At 42.3% G+C, this 17867-nt stretch overlaps 1 protein-coding gene across 3 annotated transcripts in view; it reads right to left on the bottom strand.

Annotated features, from left to right (window-relative positions):
* Window positions 1–17867, bottom strand: part of Iqch (IQ motif containing H) — a 184620-nt gene that overhangs the window by 113253 nt on the left and 53500 nt on the right. For all 3 annotated transcript variants that reach the window (XM_021207472.1, XM_021207470.1, XM_021207469.1), the window contains exons 6-7: window positions 10643–10763; window positions 7461–7589 (exon numbers count right to left, since the gene is read on the bottom strand). In XM_021207472.1, the coding sequence (XP_021063131.1) occupies window positions 7461–7589; window positions 10643–10763 (250 nt within the window). The remainder of the gene's footprint in view (window positions 1–7460; window positions 7590–10642; window positions 10764–17867) is intronic.

The raw sequence follows: 17867 nt of genomic DNA on the forward strand, positions 1-17867 counted from the left end.
AAACCCTTATAACAACAGTCTTTGAAAAACCGACTGACACTGAACAACACTTAATAAGTGATAGCAATGTGCAGCTCAGCTCACTTGGAGGACTCGCTTTCTCAGCCTGCAGCTGGGCGGCCAGGCCTCTTTTCAAGCGTCTTTCTAAAGGCAGCAAGAGTTTCAGAGCATCACGACCTGCCGCACAAGGGATTTGCTTGCTGCATCTGGTCCAGTCTAACACATTCTCTGATTCTCCCAGCGTCTAGCAAGTCTCTCTGTGATGGCTCACCATTATGCTGACCAGCACCATGGTGCCACCAAACCCAAGTATTCAGTCTAAGCATGTCTAAATAGGAACATTGATCCTATCCCTGGATGTTCACGTTCCCTGTCTTCCTTGTGGCTGTCATGCCACCTAATAGATTTAAGAGAGAAAGTGCCCACCACCACCATTTTCCTACCTGCAATGTGTATGTAAGGCCCAAGTTGACTAGCGGGGCCTTACAGGTAAACATGACGATGAAACCTGACATGCTGGAGGGGTCACTTGGAAGAAGCCCCTGATAGTCCGTCCTCTCACCCCAGAGTGAATAACTATTGCCCAAAAGACTAAAACCAGAATGTCTGGCAAAGATGTGGATAAAAGGAACACACCCTCGCACACTGCTTGTGAATGGCAAAAAATAAGGCGGAGACACTAACCCGGTGCTGAGCAGACTGCTCTTACATCTGCTGGACTGCAATGGGTTACAGAGCTTTCTAGGGAAAGAAATGGCAGGCTTGAGGTTAGCTGGTCAGGCCCTGCTTGGCTGTGGGCAGAACATTTCCAAATAAGGGCATGGAAGAAGCATGTTGTCTAATGCAGCCTGGTGCAAAACTGCAAATTCAGAAGACTTTAATCATAGGTTTCTATTTTTCTGTGTGGGGTATGTCCATTAAAGGAATTGAAACCCACTGTAGCCTTGAAAGAAACTCATTGGTTACAAGAGATAAAATGGTGTCCCCAATGTTAAGTTCTATTAATGGGAACATAAAATTATGGAAAATACAAGTTTCACCAAAATTAAAAACAGAACTACCATGTGATGTGATGATCATAACGTGTGAAATCTAGCTAGGTTAATTTCAAAGAGGCTGAGAGCAGAGTGGTGGGTAACAGAAGCGGGCGAGTAAGGGGGAAGATGGGAAGATAGTGCTGGTGAATCACAGTCTCTTAGATTTCCACTGCAGTGATAGAACACTCTAGATCAAAAGCAACTTGGGGAGGAAAGGATTTATTTCAGTGGATAGCTTGTGGTCCATTATCCAGGGAATTCAGAGCAGGAACTTGAGTCAAGAGCTGATGCAGAGGCCATGGAGGAGTGCTGCTTACTGGCTTGCTCCCCAAGGCTTGCTCAGCCTGATTTTTGATATAGGTCCACCTGCTTAGGATATAGTACTGACAATGGTTTGGGCCTTCCCACATCAACCACTAATCAAAATAATGTCCCACAGGCAAATCTTATGAAGATATTTTCTCAATTGAGAGTAATTCTAGCCTGTGACAAGTTGGTGGGAAACTCTCCAGCACAGTTGGTTAAGAACAGTAAGTTCTGCTGTGATATTTCAAACACTATAGTAACAGTGGATAATAATGTTCCAGATAGGTGGAAAGTCTACAAAAAAGGGAATTTAAAAGTTCCTATCATAGAGAAATGAGAAATGTTTGGGGAGACAAATGTATTCAACGTGGTTTAAACAGTATGCAATGCATATATGTATCAAAACATAACATTGTCCATTAACATGTGACATTTTATAAATCTGCTAAATAAAAATGTGAGAAAAATATCAGGGAGGAGTTTAGATCAGCATCACATATGATCAAAACTCATACATGAACATTAAAACAATCATAATACATCATGAAGCAGCCATCATAAAAATCCACCATAAGCAACTACAAACACACTTAAATAAAAAACATACAAAATCTCTACAAAGAATCAGAATGTATGAGAAGAAAATGAAAAAAATTAAAAATTCAATAACCTAAGTTCAAAGATATAGGCAAAGGAATCAGTGATTTGGAAGCTATAACAGACAGCACCCAATCTGAGAACTCAAGGCAGACCCAAGGCAGAGTGGACAGAGTGGACAGAGTTCAAAGACCTGTGGGATTGCATGAGAGAGCCCACATCTACGCCACTGCTTCCCCAGGGGAGAGGATACAGAGGGGTACTACAGAGAAGAAATAATGGCTGAAAGCATGCCAAATCCAGTAAAATAAAAGCCCACAGGTTTAAAAGGCTAAGGCAAGTGGAAATGGGAAAAAGACAAGGAATTCCAAGGCAGCATACAACACAATAAAAGACTCCGAAAACTAAAAACAGAGAGTAAAGTATTGAAAGCACATGGAGGAAAGGACCACCTTGCCTACAGGGGAACAAGTTCACTGTCAGAGGCTGACAAAAGATGAGGCATGGCCCCTTTCCTTCAAGTGCTAAGATGAAGAAAACATGGCAATCAGAATCACATATGCTCAAGAACAACTTCCTTTAAGGGCTGGAAGGATGGCCCAGTGGTTGGGAGCACTGGCTGCTCTTCCAAAGGACCCAATTTCTAGCACCCACTTGGCAGCTCACAACTGTCTGTAACTTCAGTTCTAGGGGATCAGGCATCACACACGCATACACACACACACACACACACACACACACACACACAAACCACCAATGCACATACAAATAAAAATAATCATTTTTTTAAAAGAAGTTTTAAAGAAAATTTGTTTAGGAAAAAAAGATGGGAACTTAACCCATTCCCAGATGAAAGAAAATGAAAACACTGTATTACTCAAATTCAGAATCTAAAAGAACTACACAAGAGGGATGCTCAAGGAATACATGGAAGATAGGAGAGCAAAGGACACAGAGAATACATAGCAGCACAAGTAAGGGACATTCCTTTTCTTTTTGTATCTAAAAGTTATTTTTGATGGTTGAACCAAAACCACTTTCTGGTATGAAAGTATTGTGAATGGATGAAGCAGACATGAAAGTCCACTAAGACCCAGCAATCACGTGCCAAGGCATTCGCTCTAAAAAGATGAGAGCATATGTTCATACAAAATCTGCACATTAATGTTACATAGCTGTCTCATAACGGAGGAAGGTTTTGACAGGTGCATGGCTGTAGCATGCTAACAGGAAGCATTACGTGGCAGCAAATGGGTAATTACTGCTATAAGTTTCAACTGAATCCAAGAACACATTAAAAAGAACCCATATCATGATCAAGGCAGATTCATCCCAGGAATGCAAACAAGGCTCAACATATGCATGCAGATGACAAATGTAATACAGCATATAAACAGAGTCAGATAAAATCCTGTAATTATCAATACATAAAGAAAAGGCTTTTGACAAAGTTCAACATCTTTTCATGGTAGAAGCTCTGAAAAAACTAGGAAAAGTGGTCATACCTCAACATATTGGAGGTTATATATAGGCCATCTATAGGAGGCTACATATAGGCTATCTATAGGAGGCTACATATAGCCTAATGCTACAAGGAATAGGAGAAAACTCTAAGTCAGAGAAGAGGCAGGGGCCAACTCTTCCTTTCTCACTCTATATAGTGTTTGCATTCTTAGCCAGAGCAGAAAGGCAGGAGAAAAAGAGAAAAGAGATGCTATTAGGAAATGAAGAAAGTCAACTAATTTCAGATATGGCCATATCCTTAAAAGAGTTTACCAGACAATTCTTGTTCTGATAAAAACTTTCAACAAGTAGCAAGCTACTAAATCAACATAGATAACCCAGTAGCTTTTCCATATCCCAACAACAGATCACTGGGGAAAAAGTCAGAAAACTAATTCCATTTATACTAGTTAAAACAAAACAAAACAAAACCCAGCAGAGTTAACATTGTTAAAATGGCCATATTACCAAAAGTGATTTATGGATTCAGTGCAATCTCCACCAAAGTTGCAGTAACACAGAGGGCCAGTGGGAGCCACATGCGTGCAAGCATGTGGTAAAAGGTGGGAGAGAAGGAACAGACTGGTTTGAGCATGATGAAGAGAGGTGGAACTGGGGACATGAAGATGGAGAGGAACAGTCTGCTGTGAGTAGCCTGTGCTGCCACCTGAGGCCATGGTGAGGTCCCAGCTGCTTCTGCTGAGGGCCATGTCTGGGTCTGTAGCCATGCAGACGTAGGAGGATCTGTGTTGATGTCTATGGCCCACATTACCACCAAAGGCCATTTGGACTTTCCTGATCTGGGCTGCCTCCTGGAACCATGCTGATGTCCAAGAACTGGCCCTGCCCCTCACCAGCTGTGTACTTGGGAGAGCAGGCCCTGCACCTCACCTGGGCAGTGCTGGATAGTTTGCCCCGGTGGTGCATGCTGGACAGCTGGTGAGCTGACCAGCTCAGCTATCACCCAGGCCCAGATGCAGGGCTTTGAGTCTGTTCACCCCAACATCCACCCCCATCTATGAACTGCTGGAGTGTGTGAACAGTCCAGTCCTGCAGATGCAAAGCTTCAGGATCTCCATGACACAGGGCAACAACATGATATCTGAGAGGAGTCCTTGTGAGGGTCCAGAATGATGATGGAGCAGAAGTCTGAACCAGACCAATGACTCGCAGTAATGAACATTTTCAAGGAAAGATGTGTAGACTAAAGGGTATATTGTGTGGCATACTGTAACTTCCACAGCAAGATGTTTTTGTTGTTGTTTTTGTTTTTTTGTTTGTTTATCTTTTATTTTTATTTTCTTTTGGGGGGAAGTTGTTAGGGCAGACATCAGAAATGAAGGAACAGGGAGCTAAATGAGATTGGGGTACATGATGTTAAATTCACAATCAATAAAAAAGTTAAAAATAAAATAATAGAAGAAAAAAAGAAAGTAAAAAACCAATTCCTATAACATTCTTCACAGAAGCAGGTACATGCACACCTAAAATGCATATAAAAGCAACAAAGAACCCAAAAAAAATCTAAGCAAAACTCCCAATTGTAGAATTATCACAATACTTGACTTCAAGCTAGACTCCAGAAGCACAGTAACTAAAGCAGCACTGCACCATCGAAAAGCAGATACAGAAGCTGGGAGCATAGCTCTGCGGGAAAACCAACAACACTCGCTCAGCAAGCAGGAGAGCTGGGGTCCTTAGACCTCCTACAAGCCAGGGAGGCATGGCGGCCACCCAGAATCCCAGGACTCAAGATGCAGAGGCAGGGGCTCTCCTGAGCAAGGGAGCTGGCTAGACTCGCGGGAATTATCTAGCTCTGTGTTCACTGAGAGACCCCACCTCAGCAAATAAGGTGACCTTTGCATATAAACATGTGCACCTGCATACACATGTGCCCCCCACAAACACAAAACATATGCACACCATGCACACATACATATAATTTTAAAAGACATAATAGAAGAACTAGAAATAAGCCTAAGCAGTTGCAACCATTTGATTCTTAACAAAGATACCAAAAATGAGTACTGGATAAAAGATGGTCTGTTTACCAAATGGTGGCGGGAACACTGGATGTCTACATACAGAGACTGAAACTAAATTCCCACCTTTCGCACTGTATAAAAACTAAACCAAAATGGATCAAAGACCTTAAAGTTCCTGAGACTTTGAACCTGCCTGAGGAAACCAGGCAAACACTTCAAGATGTAGGCATGGGCAAGGGCTTTCTTGATAGCTAATATTTCAAGGAATAATAATAATAAATGATGAATGGGATTATATGGAACTACAAAGCTTTCTCACTGCAGACTAAACAATCCACGAGTGAAGAGACACCTTATGGAATAGGAAAATATCATCTCTGCTGGCTTATCATCCAATAGGAGGTTCATGTTGAGAGTGTATAAAGAACTCAAAAGATTGACAAAAAAGGAGGAAACACTCAGGTGAAACAGTGGGGAATTAAACTAAGGAAAGGGTTTTCAATCAAATACCCGTGGCCCGTAAATAGAGGAAAAGATACACAACGACTCACAATGAGTCACTCCACAATCCCTGTGGAGGATCCAGGGAGGAAAAAGGAGCACCTATTTACAACTGTGGAGATATAAATTAGGCCAGACACTATGGAAATTAGTGTGGAATTCCTCAAAAAAAAATTAAACAGAAGTTCTATATGATTCAGCCATATCACTTCCTCATGTATAAACAAAGAACTCAGAATCAGTATATTAGAGATATGTCTGTTTCTCCTTGAATCAGCTTAGCTGCCTATTAAGAGATAATAGATTTAAATACACACACACACACACACACATGCAAATGGGTCCTACTAAGCCATAAAGAAGAATAAAATTACACCATTTGCTAGAAGATTAATGGGACCAGCTTATTTCCTATAAAGACAAGGATTTCCTATTTTTCTCATATGTTGGAGAAGCTAGGATAGGGAGAAGATATGAACGATCAAAGGGAGTTAACTATTGATATGGAAAAGGAAGGGGGAAGGGCAGGGCATGGGGAACAAAAGAATAATAACAGAAGTGTATATGACCAAAGCATATTGTATGTGTGCATGGAGATGTCATAATGTAACCAAAAAAAAAAAAAAAAAAAAAAGGAGCTACAAGCTGGAGGATTCTCCTGAGTGGAAAAATACAAACCCCAAAGGTTCCATCCTCTATTAGTCTTATGTGAGAGTTTTAAAGTTACAAAGTTATACAATGAAGAACAGATTTTTGGATGCCAGGGACTAAAGGGATATGGAAGGAAGTTGGTGGATTCTATCCATGTGGTGATAGAAATATTCCGGTCTTGAGTGAATCAGTATCCGGGCTGGGGACTAGCATATACCTCAGTGGGAGAGTGCTTGCCTACCATGGGCAAGGCCCTGTCTTATACTCAGTCCAACCTGATGATGATATCATACTATAATATTCTACTTTGTTAAAACTGGGGGGAAAACCATGCAAAGAATTCTGTTAATTCTTACAAACACATGCGAAGCTACAATTATCTCAATATAAAACGTTTAATTTTAAAAAGGCACTATAAAAAAATAAAATGTCCACCTAGAATAGGAAGAACTATTTTCAACACGTATAGCTGATAAACAATTTGTATTGCGAATGTACAAGTAATACCCTCACTAAAAGCAGGAAGACAAGTCTAATTGAGAAGCTAGTGCCTTCAATCATGTCATAAAAGGACACTCAAATAGCAAACAATAGAGCATCTTTCAGTTTTAGTACTTTGATTTTAATTTTTAGTTCTTTACTATTTTTGTTTTGTTTCCCCAGCCAAACTACAAGCCCTTGAAAATACCAACTTCCTAACACACAGTGCACAGGCTCTGCACGGATAGCCTCAGGTGCTTTGTGTGCTCAAATAAACTCAGGATGCTTTAACCTATCTTCTTGTTCTGTCACTGAGGATAAAATGTCTAGCAGTCTAGATTTTGATGGAGAGGCCATTCCTGCAAGATCCCAGTGAAGCACAGAGGTGTGAGTGTCTTACCTTCCATGGGTACCTTACGATGCTCATCAAAACTGTGCAGGGGAAGTGCTTGGGGTTTAATGGGTGGGTTCTGAAAGGTAATCCTCGCTGTTGGGGGGATCAGCCCTCGCTCAATCATACTTAAGACGCCTAAAAGGAAGGTCAACACACAAGAAAACATGAGTTTAGCTCTAAGCAATTGTACAAAGTCTGAGCCCTATGAATTGCACAACAGTAATGTAACATCATTTATCATCTCATTTGTAAAGGTACATTTTAGTGCCTTAATCTTCTGCATGAAAAATAGCTATAGCACACTTTAAGCTTAATATGCTAACCCAAGGGAAAAATCATTTCCAATTGCAGTAATATGAAATCAAATTGCACTAAGATAATTTCATTTTTAGGTAGAAATATAATTTCAAGACAAACTAAAACTTCCTTACACTTATGGCGTTTTCAATCACTAGTGATTTTATTGCATTTTTTGAAACTCATGGATATGAGGCACACATTCTTAATAACTGAGGTGATCTTTTGTTCTGAAGGAAAGAAAACTTGTATACTTAAACCCATATACCCAGTGTTCAAATCACTCATATTTTGTTAAAAAAATTATCTGTAGACATGCTCATATCACCAGAAGTTATAAAAGCCAGAAGTTTGTGAAACTGATGTACAATTTCTTGTTATCAGCGAGGCTGCCACTGACACTTCTTAACAAGACACCTTGTTAATGGGATAAACAGGTGAATAATACACAAAGCCCCATGTTAGGGACAGACCTTTCCTTACAGTCGGTCTATTGGCTACTGTTTTGATGTCAGAAACCCAGAAATCTGGAGACTACCTGCAACAAATTTCTGCTGGGGCTTAAGGTTCTTTTGCTCTTATACAATAGAGAGAAAAGTGAAGAATTTTCTATTTCAATAAATCCCTAGTACATAAACTAAAACCAAGCTGGACTAAGTTGAAGAACCTGGAACTCCTAAGAGGGCCTGAGACTGCCTTTGCTCCGGGAGCCTGAGGACAGTGCATTGCTGCCCGACAACAGCGCAGAGCTATCAGAGCTATCAGACGCGTTAGTCTGTTGCCACAGCAGAAGAGTGCCTGCTAAGGGGCTGAAAGCCAAAGGCTTCGCCAGCAAAAGAGAAGCCTCATTTGCATACAGCACAATCATTTGTGGGAGGATTGGTTTTCTTTTTGTAGGTGAAGGTTTCCAATCCCTGTTCCAGACCTGCCCAAATGGTCAAGATCAGACAGAGCCTGAGGACCTGAAGTCTTGAAGCTCCCACAAGACATGTCTGTGCCCTGATGTCGGGGTTAAGCAGTGCTCTGGTCACAGCTTAAGCCCTCTGAGATCAGTCAGGCTTCACTAGAACTGAACGAGCTCTGTATGTTACAGTAGTAAATGCTTTGTTTTCATAACTATCTTTTACTGTCCATACCCAATCCCATGTGTGAGAGCTATGTGCACTCTCCAGGTGAGAAAACTAGATTCTGGTCTGTGTGCTAGTGTTCTCAACCACTGACTCTGTGGGGAGCTTCATTTCTGAGATTTTGCCAGATAATTTAAGAAACCCTGAGGAATCCTGTTGATGTGGATGCTGTTCATCTCTCATGCTGAGCTTCTGCAGACCTGGCATGGGTCTTAAATGTCACTTAAAGGTATCAAACCCCTGAAAAGCCACACATTTCTGTGACTTGTGCTTTCCTGACACTAATATTTCCTTGTACAGTAACAGGGCTTATGACAAGTCCTCCTTAAATACATGAGAACTAATTGATTGATTAATTACAAATATGATAGGCCATCTGTTCTCAGTGGACATAGAAATAAGTGTCTTTCCCTCTGCACTGGTTGCCTTGATCCTAGATTCACCTTTGTGTTACAGTGATTTTTCATCTCCTAAAGCAAAGACTAATTCATTCATTCCCTCCTAATTTCATGTAGGAGGAAGATGACGCTGAAGCAAGAAAGGCAAACTTCCTAATGTCACTTAGTGTCCCTGGGACATTTGTGGTCCATAAGCCACCAGAAGGTGTGAGCCACGGAACTTCTCACAGCTAGGAAAGAAATAATGACAACTGTAGGAAGCCATTACATGCAGGGGGATCCACCACAGCAGACATGGGTCAGCAGAGAAGACACGACTAGATGCCAGAGGACTTTGAATCTGTGCTATCACAAGAATGGTTTAGAACCAACTCTGGGTCCTGAGTACTCCAAACAGACAAGGGGCGAGATAAGATCATCTCACTGCTTTATATTTGTGTTAGGAAAGGGATTCACTCAGCACTCTTTAACATTTCAGTCAATCAAATGAACCAGGGGAAGCTAAGAGAATCACAGTAGACACACACACCTAATCCGCACCCTCTACTTACTCCTTCGGCTACTTATTCAGTCAATTCAGTTACCCAGACCGTCCTGGGCACCATGGATACCCAGGTAAAGATGATACCATCCTTTTTTTTTTCATTAGAAGTCCAATAGTTTATAACACTAGGCTTTAAAGGGGCTGGAGAGCTGTCTCAGAGGATTCAGGTTCAGTTCCCAGCACCACATCATGCTCACAGCCACCTGTACCCCAGTTCCAGGATTCCCAGCACCCTCTTCTGGCCTCACAGGGTTCCAGACATGCATTTGGAGTACAGGCATACACATATCCAGGTAAAACACTCATACATATGAAATGAAAAAAACCACTAATTATATTATCTCTGGCTTCATGGTTTTGCATAGCAGTATTCTGAAATAACATTAAAAAGCAATCAGAAGCCCATCAGAAGCTACTTAGAAAACAGGAACTCCTAATTATATCACACAAACATGATAACCATTTTAATACATAACACCAACACCTACGTTGATATTAAATTCATGAAATAATGGACTGAGAAGTAGAAGAGGCTCTGGTGGTCACCTAGTCCAGGGTGAAGCTCAGCCCAGGTAAGGACCTGACTTATCTGAGGTCACCTAAGAAACTTAGTGGCTAAGCTATTTCAGCTCAGGTCCCTATTCCTCCTCAAGGCTCCCACCCTCACATCCATAAGCATGGCGGCCCCATCACTAACCTTCACACCCCTAAGCATGGCAGCCCCATCACTAACCTCCTCAAGGTGCCCACCTTCACATCCCTAAGCATGGCTGCCCCATCACCAACTTTCACATCCCTAAGCAAGGCTGCCCCATCACCAACCTTTACTGGCATCCTTTTGCAAGACAGGTATGGGGATAAAGTGGGGGTTAGTGCGATGAGAGGATGGTAGAACTGTGAGGTTGGAGATCGTGGACCCTTTTATTAACCGCTGAACTTTTTCCTGGGTGATAAAAAAAAAAAAAAAGGTTGTTAGCTGACATTTTTGCCTTCACAATGAACACAGTTTTCTTCTGGTGAGCAATAAATAAGATTATGAATAGTTTCATTAAGTTTTAATAAAGTAGCAATACCATCTCTAATTTTATTGCTCCTGAGTACCCTATGCTATTGTCTACTGTCAGAATTTTGTGTAATTTAAAATAGTTAATTAAATCCAATTAACATGTGGTGATTTCCACTATGCAAATTCAGTGTAGTAGTTAATAAAGGACTATTAAGATTTTGTTCAATTTTAATGACTACAATATAAAAGTACTAAATCTTGACATGGGAGGTTTTGAATACAGCAAAGTTGTGCACAGGCAGATTTCCCAGGAAATAAAAGAGTCTTGAGGTTATAAACACTAACTGGAAGGCACTTCAGTCAGTAGTAACAGGTGAAGTGTGAACACCAAACAGGCTGTTGAAAAGGATAAAGGTGCAATGTCTCCATCAGTCATACAGATAACCACCATTCCTAGAGTCAAAAATGCTTTTATTGTAGTGATGAAATAGGAATTGATTCTTTTTAGTGGGTTGTAGATTTTAAACACTGTATACTTTGTGTATAAGTCACATTTAATTGTATAGTTCAAGTACACTGCTTTTACCTTGATCATAGGAAGTTGTAGATTACTGGACCTCTCAGCGGGAAGAATTTCATTGTCTGGTGTTTATAAACTGATTTAACATTTCAAGTTATTTTCCAAAAATTAATTAATTTGCATAGCTTCTAGGGGAACTAGGTAATGGTTTACTACTTAACCTATGAAGCGCTCAAAGCATGAAAGTTAATAGATTTGCTTCAGAATGCACATATGCTGAATATGTAGTTTGTCCATCTACAATGAATCTGGTTTTGTAACAGAGGACCTTGCTATTGACCTCAGCTGTATTACACCTTGCCCGTTAGGCTTAAGGAGAGAAAAGGGAATGTTTCTTTTAAGCACAGAGGTAGAAACTCACTGTATGGTTTAAATATTAGCTGATCAAAGTGTTAGGGTTCCCCAGCCAGGATGCAGGACTGAGGGGCAACAGAAAATCAGAATCCTCTACACCCTCAACTCTTTATGGTGCTCAATGAACAGGAACCAGACTTGTTCCTTTTTGGTGTGCCTGTACATGTTAGGAAAGCACTACCACATTGCTACACCCCACTGCCTCAAATAATAACTAAGAAAAAAAGGTATGTGTATCCATGTGCAGGTCTGGGGCTGATATTGACATCTTCCTGGCTTGCTCTTTCCTTTATTCATTGAGGCAGGGTCTCTTGCTGAGCCTAGAGCTCACAGGTCTGGCTTGCTAGCCACCTTGCCCAGGCGATCCCATTTCTCCCTCCCTGGATTACAGGCTGCCTCTGGAGCTGCCTGGCTCTTATATAGGTTCTAGGATCCTATGTCCTGTGCTCACACCTGGGAATGCAAGTACTGGATCTACTGTGCCACCTCCCTTGCCCTCAAATAGCATTTTAAGAGGGGACAGTAGGCAGGAAGTGCCACCTATCGTCTTCCAGGCCAGTTCCAGGGAAGAGCAGGTGTGACCAGCCTTGCTTCCTTTGCAGTGGGGAATGCGGAGAGTCATAGAGAATTCCAGGTTTGCTGAGGTAACGCAGCTGCTCTTCCTTTCCTTTTGCTCTCTTCTCTCCTCCCCTACATCTAAGTTACTTCTGGAATCTCCTTCTTATCTGAGAGACAGAGACAACCGCCCACCATTTTTTAACTAGAGCTGGCATGTATGTGACTGAGGACATCCAGTATCAAAAGGGACAAGATCTCTTATTTGTCTGGCAGGTATCAAGGTCAGGGAAGTGAAGGTAAATTGAAGGAAGAGAGCGAGAGATTCCACTTCAACAAAACTGTCAAGCTCTGAATAGAAGTGAAATACAGGTTTGGCAGTTTCAGGGCACAGAGCATAATTTATCTGGATTTTCTGAAAGCCTTTGATAAAGAACACCTGACAACTGGCTTTTGAAAGCTAAAGCAGCAAGATCCAGTATAAAATACATCATTAAGAATGACACAAGGAGAGGCTGAGGGGCAGGGAGCAGCAGCCTGTCCTGCAATCAGCAGATTTGGTATGCTGCTTTCCTCAGTCCCCGACACCATGCCAACAACAGGTATGTGTGCTGGAGAGGCAACGGTGGGCAAGTGGATGGGACACAGTAGAGGGCTACAGAGTACAGAAAATAAACTCCTCATCGTGGCTAAATAAGAAACATCTGCCCACTCTGCTGCCCATCCTTTCCGATGGCAAGGATAAACATCTCTGTATGAGCCTGGCTGGAAGGGGAATGCAGCGAACCTCAGCACTCACTGAGCACCTACTATGTAACACTAATACAATGATCATTAAATTTCATGAGCAACGGGGAAGCTGAGAGCTAAGGGGGTTTTAGAAACAGGAGCGGTTTTAACTCTGCCTGCTGCTGCTGTTGCAGGGCTGTTGCAGCCACTCTATCCTGACTGTGTGTTGGAACCACTTAGGGAGTCTCTAGAAAACACTTGCTGCCTGAGCACCCATCTTGGGGATTAAACCGGAACAGTTTAGTTCAGGCCTAGGCGTTGGTATTTCTGTAAGACTCCCTGGGCAACTGTGATGTGCAGTCAGGGTTATGATGTAGTAGTGTGGATGATAGTTAAACATCATCTTAAAAGAGACATGGAGTTACAGGATGGGTTAGAAGATGCAGTTACAGGTGAGAAGAATGGTGGCCAACTGAAGCAGCACATCAAAGCACGGAGGACCTGCAACCTGGAGAGGTCTGGGTGGCTGCCCAAGTGTGGACCTGTTGGGGGAGGCGTGGAAAGTGACAGGAAAGATGGGCTTAGAGACACACCAGCTCCAAAGCTGGCTTTGAGAACAAGCTGATCCCTAGCAACCTCCCATCACCCACTGCCTCTGGGCTCCCCTCTATGCTGTGATTACAGCATACCAGAGCACATGCTTTGCAGTTTGTAAAATATGTAAACCTTCACACACTGACATAATATGAAATATAATTATTCAATAATCATATAAACAGAACAATGCCCTTTCCATATAGTCCTTCACTATTATTTCTAAAACTATAATTCAGCACTTTATTACTTTGTCTAAATTTTCTAAATTACCTTAGAATTGCTTGAAATTTTAAAAGGGGAGGTCCCAGGGCTCCAGCTCAGTAGCAGAGAACTCGAGTCACATGTGCGAAGCCCTCGGATCAGACCCTAGCACTGGAAGGAAAGGAAAGCTGAAGGGAGAAGCGGCCACCATAGCCCTGTGACTTAGAACCTTCCAACAGAAAGCTCACCCTGTCCCACCACTCTGGTCCAGATGCGATATCCTCATATACAGGTTCTGCCAATGTGGAAACATGGAGATAAAGTGGAAGAAAGCACACCAACTTTCATTAGGAGACCTGTATTCCTTGGTATCTTTATAACAACTGACACACTGATGTATAATAAAGATATGTATATTACATTATTAGATTTGACATAAATTTAATAGAGGGAAATGGTCTGATTAAAAACCTCAAACTATGTTATTATTATTATTATTATTATTATTATTATTATTATTATTTTGAGGGAGAGTCTCATGTAGCCCATGTTGGTCTTGAACTTACTATGCAGTTAAGAATGACCTTCAACTTCTGATCCTCTAGCTGGAGATACAGGCACAAGCCACCATGCCCAGTTTATGTGTTACTTGGGATTGGGGTTTGTTCATGCTAGGCAAGTACTCTTCCAACTGAAATCCAACCCCAGCATCAACAAATTAGTAAAGCTTAACAAATATTCCAGGATTCCTTTATGCGGGCAACTCTTTTCTCTTAAAGGAGCAGAATAGTAGGCTGAAGTGGAAACTTAAGGGTTCTTTGGGAAGCCAGTTGTGTTGGATGGTGTTTTGCTGGAGCAAACATGTGAAGAGTGTTTAGCTGAAGTGGACACAGGTAAAGGGCTAAGGCAGACTTGTGATGTAATGTTTAGCTGAAGTAAACATGGGAGAAAGGATGTTCTGCTAAAGCAAGCATGGGAAAGGACATGTGATGAAGGATTCTTCATTGACCTACAATGTATTGTCCACCTTACATTGTATAGTTGAGCTACATTTGTAACACCATAGAGAGAAATGTACCAAAAATCTTCTAATGGCGTGCTGCAGTTTCTTGCCACTTCTGCAGACTCAGGTTGTTTGGCAGAGTGATGTCACCTGAGACAGAAAGACCCACGGAGCACATGTGATGTTTGGTGGGAGTATAAGAAGGACTCGATGAGCCGGGCGTGGTGGCGAACGCCTTTAATCCCAGCGCTCGGGAGGCAGAGGCAGGCGGATTTCTGAGTTCGAGGCCAGCCTGGTCTACAAAAATGAGTTCCAGAACAGCCAGGGCTACACCTGGCTCGAAAAAAAACCCTGTCTTGAAAAAAAATCAAAAACAAAAAAACAAAAAACAAAAAAAAAAAAAAAGAAGGACTCGATGGACAGTAACAGAGCTAAGCTTGGCTTGCTTATAGAGCTGGCTGTGCCACACTGTAGGTCTCGCGTTTTGGCTATCTTTGCTTAGCTGAGAGAGACACAGCCAGGAACATTTCCTGAGTTCCTCCGGGTCCCTCCTGCTGACTTGTCCCAAGGCTGAAACCTGGCTGTCTCTGCTAGGTCGTGCCACCGCTGACGGTTTGTTCGCTATCCTGACTCTACTGAACTGAACTGCTGGGGTATCTGTCACGTGTTTTTCCAGTGGATCCAGCTGCTGATGCTGACCTGTGAACTGAACTGCTGATTTCCAGACAACACAGACAGGAGTTGCTCCGAAGAACTTTTCTAAACCATTCCATCCCCCTTACCCCCATATCCTTTCTTTTCCACTACCTCTGGTGGGTGGTGGGGTACAAGGGAGGTTAAAGCATTTAAGAACCATCATTAGAAATTGGTTTTGAAGAAATTAAAGTTACAGTGGACATTTCAGGCGTGTGGGCTCTCTGCAGGCTGACTGCCAGCACAGAAACAACACTGTGACGCTGGCTGCTGAGGGCTGAATGTCTCGGAGACGTGACTAGGTCACGAGGGCAGAGACTTCAGGGGCCTTTATGGAGATGGTCCCAGTGAGTGGCCTTTCCTTCTCACCGTGTGAAAAACACTGAGAAAGTAGCCTCCCAAGTGAGAAAGCAGGTCTTCACCCGATGCTGAACCTAAGAACCTCAACTTTGAACTTCCTGCTCACTACAACTATAAGAAACCTGTTTCTGTTGGTAGGAGCCACCAGCTTTGTGGCATTTTGTTAGTGACTGAATGGACCATGACACCATGTCCTGATGCAGTTTTATTCACAGGAGCAGGTGGCTAACGCCCAGGCAATATTTTGCTGACTCATGCTATACAGCTGGATAAAGCTAATTATGAAAACTACTAAGCTTTTCTGGCATGTGTTAGATGAGACCAGGATTAGAACAGCCAAGCTGCAGAAGATGGGGCTTCCGATTTCTTGCTGTACCCAGCTGCTTTCTCTCCTCTCTCAATTTCAGAGACTCTGACACTGTTACACTTACAACATTCACACTCAATTTTGACTCTAGAGACCCCAGTGTTTGATATCCATGCAAATGGCTCAGATGATCATCAACAGTCACTCTCATGGCCCTTTATACTACAGCTCTTGTTTTGGTTGGTAGGCTATCTTGAGCTATCAATGGTTCTGTTCTGCAAGGTTCATGGGTATCTTACCTGCCTTTACATCTAAATTACATCTGGGTTTATTACTTCTGATTTCAAAACTATGTGGACACCACACCATCCTTCTTGATGGTAAATATTGTGAACTCTAATGCCAACATGAATTTTTACTCTTCATAGGTGATTTCTTACTTCCTACATGTTGAAACATTCTTCCTCTTTAAAGTGGAGGCATTTAAAACAATTTATGCTAAATATTCTAAGTCCAGTCTTTACTGGGCTCTGCCTTCCTCCCAGCAGCACGTTGCTCCCTCTTCACTTTGAGAGCTTTTGCTTACATCGGTGAGCATCCTCTCTTCCATTTGCTGGATGCTCCATTGGGGTACCGAATGCTCTTCCATAGTGCCCATCTTTGCCTTTCATCCTATGGTACTTACTTGTCCTCCAGGGGCTGCTTTCCTTTCAAACATGACATTTCAATTTGCCTGAGTGCATGGCTATCCAATCACAGATCACAACTTTCGTTATTCCCTGGGATTACATGGGGCATGTAACCACATTTATGCAAATCAGATGGGAAGAGCCCCTCTAGGTCACCTCCTCAGAAGGCTTTCCCTTGGGTCTCTTTACACTTCCCATGTGTGTGACATGAGCTGACATGTGGGGAGGTATCAGCTTCCACCATTAGACAGACTGTCCTATACGGAGTGAAACAGCGGGGGGGGGGGGAGGTGGGGAGGGGAGAGAGAGAGGAGAGAGAGAGAGAGAGAGAGAGAGAGAGAGGGGGGGGGGGGAGGAGAAGAGGGGACAGGAGGAGTGGCATCATGGCGGCCACATGGAGTAGAGCCAGCCTTGGTTTCTCCATGATGAACTGTTTTGTGAATGAGAAATAAATCTTTAAAGGTATGGTCCCTTTTTTCAGTGTTGCGGCACTGCAGTTTGCACCAGAGCCATGTGCTGATGAGCCAGCACCTGATGGATCTCTTTGTCTCTTTCCTGTGCTGACTCTGTGCTAGCCGGCTCGCTTCCATGTCAGTGGTTCAGTGTGCAGTAGTGTCTGTCCCCCTTCTATTTATAGTTTATTTATTAGTTCCATAAAATACTTTGGTATTCAATTTGTTTCTATGTGTCTGCAGTCTCTCTTTGTTTTATTCTTCCATTTTATCATCTTCTGTTTGAGCTCCCATTTTACCTAATTTATGTTATCAAGCTGTGCTATTTATTACATGAAGAAATTATGAAAAAATCCTTATGTTCTTGAGTTATATTTTAGACTGTCTTTTGTGGCCTGGAGTTCTCCCTCTTTCCTTTCCTTTTTTCTTGTTAGCTATGAATAAGATACAAACACAGAGAAAACACACCAGTCATAACCCATATAGGTCATAACTCACATAGGTCATAACCCACATAGGTC

This window comes from Mus pahari, chromosome 10 (assembly GCF_900095145.1).
Source record: "Mus pahari chromosome 10, PAHARI_EIJ_v1.1, whole genome shotgun sequence".
In the NCBI taxonomy this organism is placed as follows: domain Eukaryota; kingdom Metazoa; phylum Chordata; class Mammalia; order Rodentia; family Muridae; genus Mus; species Mus pahari.